The following is a 14,245-nucleotide window of genomic DNA, read 5'->3' on the forward strand; positions in this document are numbered from 1 at the left end:
TATGGTCACCAATGGATGACCAATGGGGGTTAATGAATTATTTAGATTTAAATTTAAAATGTTGCGCTACAGATATTTAATAATAAATATGTGTTTCAGATCAAATAATAACTTTGAGGATGTCTGATAAGCAAGTAGTAGAAACAAAGAGGTTAGATGGAAGTAAGGAATCAGAAGTGGAAAATGTTGACGCAATAAAAAGATATATTGAAGAGCAAGAAGTTTTCTTGAGGTGTTCATCTGATAATGAAATAGTAAACAAAAAAATAAAAGATACATATAAAGGAGAAAATCAAAACAACTCAAATTTAGAACTACAACTAACATTTTCCAATAATTGTGATATTGCTTCTAAGGATTGTGAGATGAAACAACAGATGTACAAGACTGGTTCTGAATCTGTTTACAGTGACGAATCAACAATGTCAGCGTCTCCAAACGCACTGTCAAATGATTCCTTGTTAGATCTAGAGAATGAAGAAACTCTTGCTAATCAAGCAGCTGCCAATTTACTGTCTTTAGGTCAAAACTGTCTAAAGATGCAAATAAATATAAAACAACAAAACCGTTCAGATGAAGACATACAATCCAATGCTCATGAATTTACTTTGAAGTCAAATGTAAATATTCAAAATAAAGAGGAATGTCACAGTTTAGAACTGCATCAAGAGAGATGTGAACTAAATGACAAAAGTGAAATTGAGTTAAATAGTACAAATAAAACTTCTAAGACAACTGAAGATGATTTACATCCAAGCAAAGAAGAACTTCAAAAAAACCAAGACTGCAGTAACGAAATCTCTGAACCAGTAAACAAGAATAGTTTTTCTAAAAGTGAGAACTTTCAACCATCCACTTTGCTGCATAAATTACTAACTGCCTCTAACAAGTCAAGTAGTGAAATAAACAATTCAATTTTTTTGGATAAAGACACCAAAACATTACAAGACAGTAGAGAAAATGGTGATGAATCTTTGTCCATAGCAACAAGTGTAATGGACATGATACTTAATGATGCTGAAGTGGCTATAAGTAAGAAAACTGCTGGTGCTTTATCTAAACAATGTTTCAGCCCTGAAAAAGGTTTGTCGTCATGTGTTTGTTTAAGTACGCCATTCATAATTTTTCTATGAACTTAATACCTAATCATAAAATTTATAATCCAATCATTTTGATAGACAATTTGTAACACCATTGACATTGAACACCAGTAACAAGTCACAAAACTCTAATTTTGCATGTCTCACTAGCTAGTAATGGTGTTCAGTGAATGCCTCCATTTTATTGTGAGATATAAAATGTTTGCACTTATTCATTAATTCCACTCTGTTTCACTCTTGTGATTCAATCTGTGTTGTGTTGTGTGTTCTCAGTAATTTGTTCTCTAATAGCATGTGCTCTTAGAGAACAAATCATGATTAGTAAGTACATACATGTCTATATTATACAGTATATTACAATTATATGTAGTTGCATTTATACTTATTAAACATAAGAAATCTTATTTATTTCTTTTTTTTAGACCATTTTACTCTTATATATTTTGCAATTTATTGATGTTTCGTATTTTATAATATAAGGCTAGTGTGACTTATACACAGAAACTGATACATACATTATTATTACAGCCAACTCCAGCGTTTCTCTAGCAATTGGATCTAAAGTAGAGGCCAAAGATTTCTGTGAGCTGTGGCACCCTGCTCAGATAGTTGAAGTGGACTGTGAAGAAATGGAGGTCCTGGTACAATATGACAAGCAACCAAAAATGTCAGTATTTATCCAAACAGTTTCTTATCACACGAAACAACAATAACCCCCTTATTCATAAACATACTCTAAAGTTGTTAAGCCGTAAAGTTTGTTTGTCTCTTTCCGACATATTGGTGTGATAGAAAAGGACAAATAATCTTTATTGGCTTGATAACTTTAGAGTTTGTTTATGAATAAGAGGGTAAGAGTTTAATTTTATTATTTGTACATTATTTGTTTTATATAATTTTTGTAAATATTAATCCCATGCTGATTTAGCTCCTGTTATTGGTTTTGGCTAGCCTGTTGCAAAATTAGTGTAAGTTAATTATTAAAGGCTTATGACTGCTACTTTTTAAGAATGGTCCTAATGTTTACATCATGATTAAATGTTTGATTGTTTACGTCATTAAATTGTTATGTCAGACTATTTTGAATTTAAATTAACTTCTTAATTCTTACTAATAAACACAAATAGTTAGGTTTTAGTATAAAATGCTGATTATTTTATGGAAACAGGTAAATCATTTGACTACAATCTCCTGATTATTTTGCAGGCACAATGAATGGATAAGTATAAGTAGTCCAAGATTACGACCTATAAGCAGTATGGAGACAAAGCCAGCATCACCCTCTTCTGTACCTGTCACAGAAGTGGTCACAGAACCTAAAGCAGAAGACAAACAGAAAGTGACTTTTGCTGTAGGAGAACGATGTTTGGCTCGATGGAGGGACAACCGCCGGTTCATTGCAACAGTTCAAAATGATCTAGAAAATGGTATGTCTATGATGAATTCTATGCTTTTTTTATTATTTTTACCTAAATCGTATTATTTGCTGATTGTCCAAAATATCAAAAATATTAAAATAATTTATTCAGCAAATAGGCCACAGGGGCACTTTTACACGTCACATGTACATTGGTATTTAAAAAATATTTAAAATTGAGTTGAAATTACAATTGATACTATTATATACTAATTCTAAGTTCTAACTAAAGTTAACTCTATACAATTAATTAGAGATGTAGAAGGTCTCTAAATGTCGAATTAAAACCAAGAACTACTAAATTTTAATATAAAAAGTACAAATACAAAAAAAAAGTCTAACATTACTTTCCATTCCCATTGGAAGATTCAAAATTATAGTTACACACAAGCACATGCTATAAGAGAATATTTATTTTGTTAAATGATTAATGTTTGATATTGTTCTATTTTGGAAATTTGGGGTTTAACCTTAGTGCACATTATAAAAGTTGTCCCATAAACAGCCTTTAGCCAAAATTACCAATTTTATTTATTGTTATTTTTGTTATGGAACATAAATATCACATACCTTTTTTTTTTTTTTCTTTTTTTTAACAGGCCAATATGAAGTTATGTTTGATGATGGGTTTCAATGGAAGTGCCCTGTTTCGAGAATGTACAAACTGAAGGAAAATGGGCATCAGGATTACCCTCGGTTCGGAGCGACGGGCGCGGCGCCGGCCGCCGCCGCGCCCCCGCGGCCCCCGCGCCCCCGCGCCCGCCGCGCCCGCCGCGGCCCCGCGCCTGCCGCGCCTGCTCCCCTCCCCTTGTACCACACGCACCTGTTTGACCCCACCCGTGATTACCTAGGTTCCAAAAGCGAAAGGCGTGAGATGAAGCGAAAACTAAACATCAAAGAAATATTTAATATTGGACAGAAACGAAAAAAACTACCTGCTCCAGAAAAAGAATACAAAAGTACTGTTCCTGTGAAAGAAGAAATTAAAACTGAAATAAAATCTGACCCAGACATTTTACCACAAGAAACTGCTCCACTGGCAGAACCTCCCTTAAAGGAAACCATTTCTAAGTTACAAGTAAAAAAAGTCATACCAAAGAAACCATCAGTCAAGAAGAAATCTCTTGGAAAGAAAAAAAATAAATTAAAAAACATTGATGGAAAAGCAGTAGTTTCTTCATCAAATGACATCAAGAAAGAAAAAATACCAGGTATGTCTTTAATTAATGCTGTACTAGTATCTCCTCACCAGGTTACTAATTTTCTCATGATTTCAATATAGGTAATAGGTATAAATGTATACAATGCTAGCTAAACCCATGACCATTTTTTTGATAGTCAAAAACCTTTATAATATACACGAGTTATAATATAGGAAACTTTCCATCACCTAGAGCAGAAATACTTGGTAAAGAATTGAAAATAGTAATCATTGAATTTTTGTCGTATACAGAAGCGGTTGCCTCTATTATTGGTACAATGTGTAATTTGGAGCCTGAAATCGAAGTCAAAAACGAGCCGTCTGAAGAAGCTATGGATTCGAATGCAAATGAAATACACCCTGGAGACCTATCAAATGAATCGGACTTATCTCATTCAGTAAATAAACAGGACCTTGATATTGTAAGTTTAATTATTACTTTTTTGTTGTATTAGTTCTTGGTTTTTTTTTCTTATAGTAAGTAAATACTACATATATTGTACCACAAAAATACAGACAAATAATAGGTATAAAAAAAAGAAGAAGAACTTAAATAAATTAAACTTAATACTATTACACAGTACATATTAAGATAATTATTCGACTGGAGTATTTTTAAACTTAATTTTTTTGCTTTTTATAATAAGGTAATGGAAGAGGAAATAAAGCCATTTGAAGTTCAGGACGGAGTCGAGCACGAGGAAGTCATCGGTAAAATTAAGGAAGTGATCACAAAGTTAGAGGACGGCATTAACCAAGTGGAAAAGAAGGAGATAAAAACTGAAGAAGTTAAAGTGGAAGTACCCGTGGAAGACGCCCCGCCGGCCGCTAAACCGGTCGAAACCAATGATAAAGAGAAGCAAAAGAAGTCGAAAGGTTCATCGAAAGTGAAAAAAGGGAAGAAACTGAGGTTGATGCAAGAGAAAAAGGTTAAAAAGCAAGTGGAGAAGGTGAAGTGTCAGTTGGAGGAGATGAAGAAGCAGGTGGAGGCGATGCGGCAGGAGATAATGCTGAAGACGGAGGAGCTGGCGAGCTCGCGGCGCGGCGAGTGCGCGGCGCCCGAGGCCGCGCTGCTGCCGGGCGAGTGGTGCGCGCGCTGGCTCGACGGCCAGCCCGAGGGCGCCGTCAGCGAGGCGCCCGCCGCCGGCGACTCGCCGCTCCCCAGGCGCAGCGTTCTGGTACCACTCTAACCACATTCTTGATCATCTCATCTCCAACCAGATACAGATCATTTCAGAAAAATATGGATATACTATACCATTATACCTACATGTATGTATGTGCAATAAGGTCGTGTATACATTAACTAGGCACTGTGCTCGTATGGCCTTTAGAAGTTTAGACGTGACAGTACAACAATAATTAGTTTCCAATGATTCACTGTTAGTTTCGTTAGACTTATGTTTTCCGTTATCATGATGCATGTGATTGGAAGCTCAACAAAAATAAAAAAAGTAATCGTGATCCGTATCTCGGTATATGTACATATAAGCCTAATGTAAAACAATTATTATTAGCTGTGAATGATTCCCCCGTGTGGTGACCGGTTTAGAATTTCAACACCCCCTTTCTTCCCATGGGTGTCGTAGAAGTCGACTGTGGGATATGGGTTAAATTGTGGCGTAGGCGAGAGGCTGACAACCTGTCATTGCAATGTCACAATTTAGATTTCTTTCAACCCCTTTTTGACAAGAGTGGCACTGAAACTTGAGTAGTTCATGTGCTCTGCCTACCCCTTTATGGGATATAGGCGTGATTATATGTTTGTTTCTGTCTATATGTTTCTAAAAGGTAGGGCATAGCGAATGATATTCCACTTTGTGGTAGGGCACAGCTCAGCGGATATCATCTCGCTCGAATCTAGAGCAGAGCCCAACTGGGGAAGTACATCCGCCTTACAGAAGACCGCAGCCAAATAGCACTAGACCCTACTCATAGTGTTGTGTTCCTGCCGGTGAGTAAGGTTGCCAGAGCTCAACGAGGGTGCGGTGTGCTGGTGACGGAAGGATCTACGGAACTAATTTATTCCGTCTATTGTCCTTTGAGTCGTCGGCAACCCGAACCCTCCTTGGAACTTGTACACGCTTCTAATGGGTTGGCAACGCACATATGACACTCCTTGAGTTGCAGGCGTTCATAGGTTACGGTGACCGCTTTCTATCAGGCGGACCGTATGAATGTTTGCCACCGACGAAGTATAAAAAAAAAATGATTAGGAACGTCGTGTTTGTGTGTATGTTTGTTAGTTGCGATGGCCGACTGTTGCAGGTGGAGGATAAGCGGCTGCCGCCGGGCTGGACCAAGCACATGGTGCGCCGGAGCCTGGGCAGCTCGGCTGGCAAGTGGGATGTAGTGTTAGTAAGGTCAGTATCTATTAGAGACACAGTTATTATATACTTTTATTCACTTCCAATATTAGTTTAATAATTAATTACAGAGTTAATTCCATTATTTTTGCTCAAACTGTCATGAAACTATTATACTGCTCGTTCTCTTTCGATGCATGGGCATTGCGCGACGGCCATTTGTTGGGGCAAGGCGGCGATGAGACCTCCTCTTATAATATAGAAGTGCGGACAAATAACTTCTAAAGTGGTGACCCGACGTGAATCAGTGGACGATCAGTGAATAATAAAAACAGTTAAAGTGATTAAAAATGAGTCCGGATCCCAATAAATTAACTTCGGGCAGTGAGACTCAACCGGGCGCGGACAATGTACCAGCAGCAGAAACGACCGATGTGGTAGCCATTTCAGTGTCGAGCCGGATACCAGATTTCTGGGTGGACCAGCCCAGAGTTTGGTTCATCCGGACAGAAGCAGTATTAACACCACAGCGGATAGGGGACGACGCCAAATTCGACATGGTGGTGTCGAAGCTGCCAAAGGACGTAATACTGCGGCTGGCGGATTTTCTAACAAACCCGCCCGCCACCAACCGATATCAGGAGCTTAAGGCGAAGCTCTTGAAGATGTTGGAAGATTCCAAAAACAGGCAAGTAGAGAAGGTCCTCGGGGAAATGGACCTGGGCGATCAAAAACCATCCCAGCTATTGGCCAAGATGCGCAACCTGGCTAAGGACAGCTTCCCCGATGCCACACTGAGAATAATGTGGCAGAATCACCTACCTACGGCAGTGCGCGCAGTTTTGGTAGCATCCAGGGAGAGCGATCTTGACACACTGGCCAACATCGCCGATGACGTATCGGAAGCCACTAGAATCCCTAACGTGGCAGCAGCGGCAGTACCACAGAGTCAGGCGCACAGAGCCGCAGCGAACACCTCAGGAACCGCAGATACAGCAGTGATACTCGCTGAGATTGCCAAGTTAAGCGTCAGAATGATGGACTTGGAACGGGCAAGGCCAAGAGGTCGCAGTTACGGAAGGAGAGGACGCGGAGGTCGTTCAGCGTCCAGACCAAGGAGTACGTCACGCCACCGGAACCAAGCCGAGAGGAGACCAGATTGGCTTTGTTACTACCATTTCCGATTCGGTCCCGCCGCCACCAAATGTCGCCAACCCTGCGCATGGGTACTCAACCAACAGGAAAACTAGCGGAGATAGTACAGAGTGCGACTAGGACGGAGATCTGTACTATCAAACCAAGCCGTCGTTTATGCGTAACAGACTTAAACACTGGACTGCATTTTTAGTGGACACAGGTGCTGACATTTCCTTATTACCAGTGCAGAACAAACAACGTGCGGGTGAGTGCTCTGATCTAAAACTGTTTGCAGCAAATGGCTCAGAAATCAAAACATACGGTGTTAAAGTTTTAACGTTAGATTTAAGGTTACGTAGACCGTACAAATGGGAATTTGTTATAGCCGACGTTAAACAGCCAATACTGGGAGCCGATTTTTTGAGTCATCACAAGCTAGTAGTAAATTTAACCGATCGCAAATTGCATGATCTGGTGACTTTTCTTAATATAACCGCACCGACCGTATGTAGCAACCAACCAACTATTAATACTGTCAATGGTAACCACCCGTATCATGATTTGTTATTGCAGTTTCTTAGCATAACAAAGCCACCGACATACAAGGAAACACCCACACACAATGTGGTACACCATATCGAAACGACGGGTGCACCAACATTCGCGCGGGCTAGACCATTACCACCTGACAGGTATAAAAAAGTTAAGGAGGAATTTCGTCGTATGCAGGAGTTAGGCATTTGTAGGCCTAGCAAAAGTCAATGGGCCAGTCCTTTAACGGTTGTAACAAAAAAGAACGGCGAAATTCGCCCTTGCGGTGATTATCGTGCCTTAAATGCACAAACTAAGCCTGATAGATACCCAATACCGAGATTACATGATTTTACGTTCATATTGGCAGGTAAAAAGATATTTTCCAAGTTAGACATAAATAGGGCGTATCATTGCATTCCAGTAGCTAAACAGGATGTTGAAAAAACCGCCATAATTACCCCTTTTGGGTTATTTGAATTTCCAGTAATGTCATTTGGGCTTCGATGTGCTGCTCAAACGTTTCAGCGTTTCATGAACAGTTCAGTTCTGGAAGGTCTCGACTTCTTGTTCAATTACTTAGATGATGTTCTTATCGCGAGCGATAATGAGGCGCAGCATAGGGACCATCTTAGACTGGTTTTCGAGCGTTTCGACAAGTACGGCATAACGATCAATTTAGCCAAGTGTAGCTTTGGACAATCGAAGCTGGAGTTCCTAGGACACGAGGTAACTACCACGGGCATTAGGCCGTTAGAGGAGAAAGTGCAAGCCATAGTCGACTACCCAAAACCACAGAACGTAGAACAATTACGTAGATTTTTAGGAATGCTAAACTTTTATCGCTCTCACGTCCCTGGAGCAGCGAACATGCAGGCTAAACTCGACCGATATTTAGTTAACGCGAAAAAGCGAGACAAGACCCCTATAATTTGGACGAGCGAGACCGAAGAGGCGTTCGAGCAATGTAAAATGGGCCTTAAAAAAGCCGTTACGTTGTCCCACCCTCGGTCCGACGCAGTCTTAGCCTTAATGTCTGACGCGTCAACTACGTCAGTAGGATCAGCTTTGAATCAATTGGTTGACGGGAAATTTTTGCGACTTAAGTTTGATCGCTGACTTTTTGTTACTTATTGCGCAAACACATAGACGAAGTATAATAGCATAAATGAAATATAACAAGATCATACCATTCCATACATTAAAATGCGACCGCCTAAGACCGTGCTTACACATAGATGGCGCCACAAAAAAATGTCTTGTAGCTTTCGATTATACTTGTATGTAGATGGCGTTAAGTGTCACTTTTGACATAGATTTACGGCTCGGAATTGACACTTAATGCCAATCTACCAAGCCTCCCTAATAACAAAACTTGTGAAATGCATATACTCATCCTTGACTTCTTTATGAATTAGATAATGTATTGAAAAGGGATGGATATATGCTAGTTATTTCTCTTTTTGGTAGGTGGTCAGTAGGTTCTTGTTTTTCTAGGGATGTTACTTTGTCGATTTGATTATCGATAAAATACACACTTACTTATGTTTTCACCTTAAAAATAATATAAACTTGATACATATAAAAGTAACGAAATCATACAATACCTATCTATTATAAATATTTCATTAGGAATATTATGGCTTTTTGACCATGAAAGTCACATATTCATACTGTATTCTTGGCTAACCAATCTAACCATACCTACGGATTGCAAATAAATGGTTTGTTTATGTACTTAATACATACATAACCGCTCATTATTCTTCTCTTACTAAGGCCCATATCACATTATAATACATATTTCATCATAGATGTGTATGTCTCCCTTCTTCTTTAACGCGAAGAAAAAGGACGGCATGTTGTCTGTGATCATGTGATTTTTATGATTGTGCAATATCGGCCTAAATAGTATGTGTAAAAAATACGAGTATATGAGAAATCAATACATTCTTCTCTTCTCTTTATGCAAAGACCTAAGTAAAATACTTTTATTTAGCATCTATCTCATGTGAAGTCCACCACTCAGAATCTATACTTACCTCAATAATATCTTCTCTACCACATGGAAAATAAAACAAACGGCAGTGTAGGTGACATAATTTATTATTTCAATAGTTTCAACTATTTTCAGTTTATACAATACAATACAATACAAATCCACTTTATTGCACAACCTCAGAAATGTACATAGGAACACACACATTACAATAAATTTTATTACAGAGGTAAACAACAGGCGGCCTTATCGCTAAAGAGCGATCTCTTCCAGGCAACCTTTGGGTAGTGGAAAAATGGTATTCATAACTTTAACTAATTAGGAGGTGCAAAAAAACTAAATTAAAAGTAATTAATTGTAGCTAAAAAGCATATACCTACATAATACATATAATACCTACACATACATATACATACATACTACTTACATATTATATACCTACATACATATATTATAATACATACAATATTTCGTGCCAAACGTGTAAGTGGAGAATTTACAGAGACACTAATGAAGGGACAAATAATAGTCTTTCAGATGGGATTTAAAAGTAGCAAGGGATTGAGCGCGTCTCAATTCGACAGGAAGAGAGTTCCAGAGCCGTACAGCCCGAAAAGTGAAAGAAGAATTGTAGAATTTGGAAGAGGAAGGAGGAACAGAGAGAAGCAAGTTTTGTGAGGATCTAGTGGAGTTTAAATAACTGAAACGTTCTTTTAGGTAACGAGGTGTGGTGGGATTAAAAAGTATATTATATAAGAGACAAAGAATATGAAAATTTCGTCGAAAGCGGATTGGGAGCCACTTGAGTTGCGCGCGGAAATGAGAGACGTGGTCAAATTTACGCAATCCAAATATAAACCGGATGCAGAGATTTTGTATTCGCTCTAGCTTGCTCAGTTGCTCCTCTGTGAGATCAAGATAGGAGATGTCAGCATAATCGAGTATCGGCAGAAGAAGAGACTGTGCAAGCGCAACTCTGGTGGCGATTGGCAGGAAGTTACGTAATCGCCTAAGAGAGCCAACAGCAGCAAACATTTTCCTACTAACCTCGCCTACTTGAGGCGCCCAAGATAAGGAGCGGTCCATAACAACACCCAGATTTTTCACTTGATGTGATAAAGGAATCTGGACACCGTCGAAGTATATGGGAGGAAGATTCGCAAAGTCTACTCTGGGAATGAGTTTGCTACTGCCAACAATGATGACTTGGGTCTTCTCAGGGTTCACTTTCAGACCATGACTGGTACTCCATTTTAGAATACGCGACAAGTCATCATTGGTACTCTCTATAACAGAAGGAAGATCACCTATTACTCCCTGTCTGTATATCTGGAGATCGTCGGCATAGAGGTGAAATTTGGAAGAAAGATTATGAGTAATAGAATTAATAAACATGGAAAATAATAAAGGCGACAGTACACCGCCCTGCGGAACGCCGGCCGATGTACTGCACCATGACGAACGGAAGTCTTCTACTTTTATTCTTTGCCGACGCCCAACCAAATAACTATGAAACCAGTCAAGTGCTGAGGGAGATACATTAAGAGATCGCAAAACAGCTAGTAAGATGTCAAAATCAACATTATTGAAAGCGTTGCTGAAATCCAGTAGAGTCAAGACTGTTAGCATTCTGTTGTTCATACCCATACGAATGTCATCTGTGATTTTAACTAATGCTGTAGTAGTACTGTGACCCGAACGGAAACCAGATTGGAACGGGTTCAACAATTCATTTCTGTTCAGGTACGAGGTTAGCTGTTGATGTATTAACCGCTCGAAGACCTTAGATAAAAATGGGAGAATGGAAATAGGACGATAATCGGAAAAAGAACAGGGATTGGACTTTTTAGGCAGAGGGATAATATCGGCATCTTTCCATTGGACAGGGAAAACACTAGTAGAAATAGAAGAATTTAGGATGTCAGTAATTACAGGAGCAAGGATATCTAGAAGAGGAAGAATCATGTTGCGGCTTATACAATCAACTCCGACAGCATTAGAAGTGATGCTCATTACATTTTTCCTAACATCATCCTCAGTAAAGCGACGAAAAGAGAATTGAGAAAAGTTCTTGCTGGTAGCACAGGAAAGACAATTAATTGTGTCCTCTTTTATGGAACCACCAAAAGCTGTAGATGCAAGTTTATTTTAATCATCTATGAGAATATCTGGAAAAACTAAAAAATATTAATGGTTGAGTTCGCTAGACCTATTACATTACCAGGTCCGTGATGCCTACCAATAAACATTCATGTCCTTTTTATTGAATGAATGTCGATAGGGTTATTATCCCTGACGTCGATAAAAATTACACAATTTACACATCACTATGATATAAACATAACCTAAAAGTAGTTTGAAAAAATATCGAAAAAACATGAATAAAACTATGCAGAATTTAATACGGCATTAGTTATATATAAACTATCAATGTCGTTTTTTATGTTCCGTTTAGATCCTACAAATAATATTATCGTTAATTGAACGAAATTCACTAATGAAAGGTTACATGTTCTTGGCAGTTTTCTTTTCACCGTGTACGTGAATTACAGCCCTTAATCACACAGGCCACAGTCACATAAGGAACTTGAACACATCACAAATAGTATCATAGCAGGTTAATTAACTATCTATTAGGAATAAACACAATATAATTAAAAATCGGCCAGCTGACCGCCGAGATATTTGACTTAATATAATACGACTATGTACAGTTGTCAAAGGTGGACACTGACTGTGAAAGCTAAACACATATTTAATTTAGCCGTATTGTAACTACTAAAAGGCAACCAAAAGGCAACCACTTGGCAATCGTTTAGTGACCACCTTCGGGAAAACGAAAGAAGTTCCGGATTTTTGTCGCATTCGCTCATAAACAAAACGTAATAATGTGTTGTGAGTAAGATTCATGTCACCATGCTCTTATTTTAGGATGGCTTCCACGCTTTAGTTATACTTCCGTGCAATCTACAAATAATCGGTGGCAACAAGGCATTTTTCGTGGCGCCATCTATGTGTGGTGGAGTGTAAGCGCGTTCGTAGGCGGTCGCATTTTAATGTATGGGATGGTATGATCATGTTATATTTAATTCATGATAATAGTAAGTAAATATGAATATTTCAGCCCAGAAAATCGCAGACTCCACACAAAGAGCGACATGCGGATGTACCTGGAGAACAACCCGCAGCCGGCGCTGAAGCCGTTCGAGGCCGCGCTGATGGACTTCGGCATCCACCTGAAGCTGTCCCGGCGGCTGGGCTGGGTGCGCACGTCGGCCGCCGGCGCGCCGCCGCCGCCGCCGCCCAGCCGCCACCTGCCCGCCTCCTCGCCGCTGCTCAAGCGCTCCAAGCTGTCTCTGCACGGCACCCACAAGCTGCTGCGACACAAGAAACCCAAGCTCAAGATCAAACCTCTGCGCCCGCCACCGGTTCGTTAACAACTCATTTAATATACTCTGTCCAACAAGTCTGTCAGTAAATAAGAACAAAGAAAACTATATGCATCTTTTTCTTTAGGGTGCTAGAGAAAAGGATACCTATAGTTTTCTTTGTTCTTTACTGACAGACTTGTTTGACAGAGTATATATAATACTATCTAACTTCTTAACTCCACATTTTCGTCTGCAATATTTAGCTTACGCCCCATGTTGTACAAATACCTACCTACTATTAAATTGAGTGTTCCATAGGTTTAGAAAATATTGTCATGGCCGCGTACACATGGGGCTAACGGTTGGGCCAACCCTTGGAGCGCCCCTTGGCTAAGATAGGAGTAGCTGTTTACACATTGGTGAACCAATCACTTGGCATTGGCTCTTCATAAATGATGGACGTACAATGGAAAAGGCTAGGTAATTCTAGGTCATTTACGTTATTAGCAAATTTAATTAATAAATAATAACCTTGTAATAAAATGTTATTATCTGAAATATTAACAATTTTTTTAATATTCTGATTAGAACATTTATCTTTTTTAGGCAATACATGAAACATTTGCAGGGGTATTTTATTTCCAAAAATTAACACTATTATTGGCATAGATAAACTTATTCGTAAATCTTTCACTACTGTCCTCTCTGATGGCTGATGACAAACTGAATGAGGCGCCAACGTGTGAACGCAGTTGGCCATGTGCGCCAAGATCCTTTGATGTGTGGACAAAAAACCGACACTAGTCGGTTGGCCGGCCAGCGCTAGCGCCAACTGCCAACATACGGCCAAGTAGGCCTCTACACGCTTGGCCAAGGAGGTGCTCCTAGGGTTGGCCCAACCCTTCAGGCTAATGTTGTGTGGAGAACGAGCCTAATAATTAGATGGGATCTAATCTTTTTATTTCTTAGGGTTCATCGGTGGCCGGCGTGCAGCAGAGCTCTAAAGAAAGCAGTGTGTGTACGGAGCCGACTGTAGCAGAGGAAGCGGTTCTGGATGGCGCCAGTATTAAAGATGGTTTTGGTAAGTAACAATTACAGACTATTGAAATGTATGAGTAAACTGTCCGTACCTATATGGAACCAACAAATGACGTGTTGTATTGGATTCGACGTCTATGATAAA

At 39.4% G+C, this 14,245-nt stretch overlaps 1 protein-coding gene across 5 annotated transcripts in view; it reads left to right on the forward strand.

Annotated features, from left to right (window-relative positions):
• The window catches only part of LOC125240622, an 80,846-nt gene that overhangs the window by 5,815 nt on the left and 60,786 nt on the right, over positions 1 to 14,245 (forward strand). For 4 of the 5 annotated variants that reach the window (XM_048148591.1, XM_048148594.1, XM_048148590.1 and 1 more), the window contains 9 exons: positions 100 to 1,083; positions 1,629 to 1,767; positions 2,307 to 2,527; positions 3,117 to 3,728; positions 3,971 to 4,140; positions 4,366 to 4,896; positions 5,987 to 6,081; positions 12,816 to 13,119; positions 14,032 to 14,143. In XM_048148591.1, the coding sequence (XP_048004548.1) occupies positions 120 to 1,083; positions 1,629 to 1,767; positions 2,307 to 2,527; positions 3,117 to 3,728; positions 3,971 to 4,140; positions 4,366 to 4,896; positions 5,987 to 6,081; positions 12,816 to 13,119; positions 14,032 to 14,143 (3,148 nt within the window). In that variant the 5' untranslated portion in view covers positions 100 to 119. The remainder of the gene's footprint in view (positions 1 to 99; positions 1,084 to 1,628; positions 1,768 to 2,306; positions 2,528 to 3,116; positions 3,729 to 3,970; positions 4,141 to 4,365; positions 4,897 to 5,986; positions 6,082 to 12,815; positions 13,120 to 14,031; positions 14,144 to 14,245) is intronic. The other variant, XM_048148593.1, reaches the window with a different exon arrangement.

The sequence above is a fragment of the Leguminivora glycinivorella genome, chromosome Z (assembly GCF_023078275.1).
Source record: "Leguminivora glycinivorella isolate SPB_JAAS2020 chromosome Z, LegGlyc_1.1, whole genome shotgun sequence".
Lineage (NCBI taxonomy): Eukaryota > Metazoa > Arthropoda > Insecta > Lepidoptera > Tortricidae > Leguminivora > Leguminivora glycinivorella.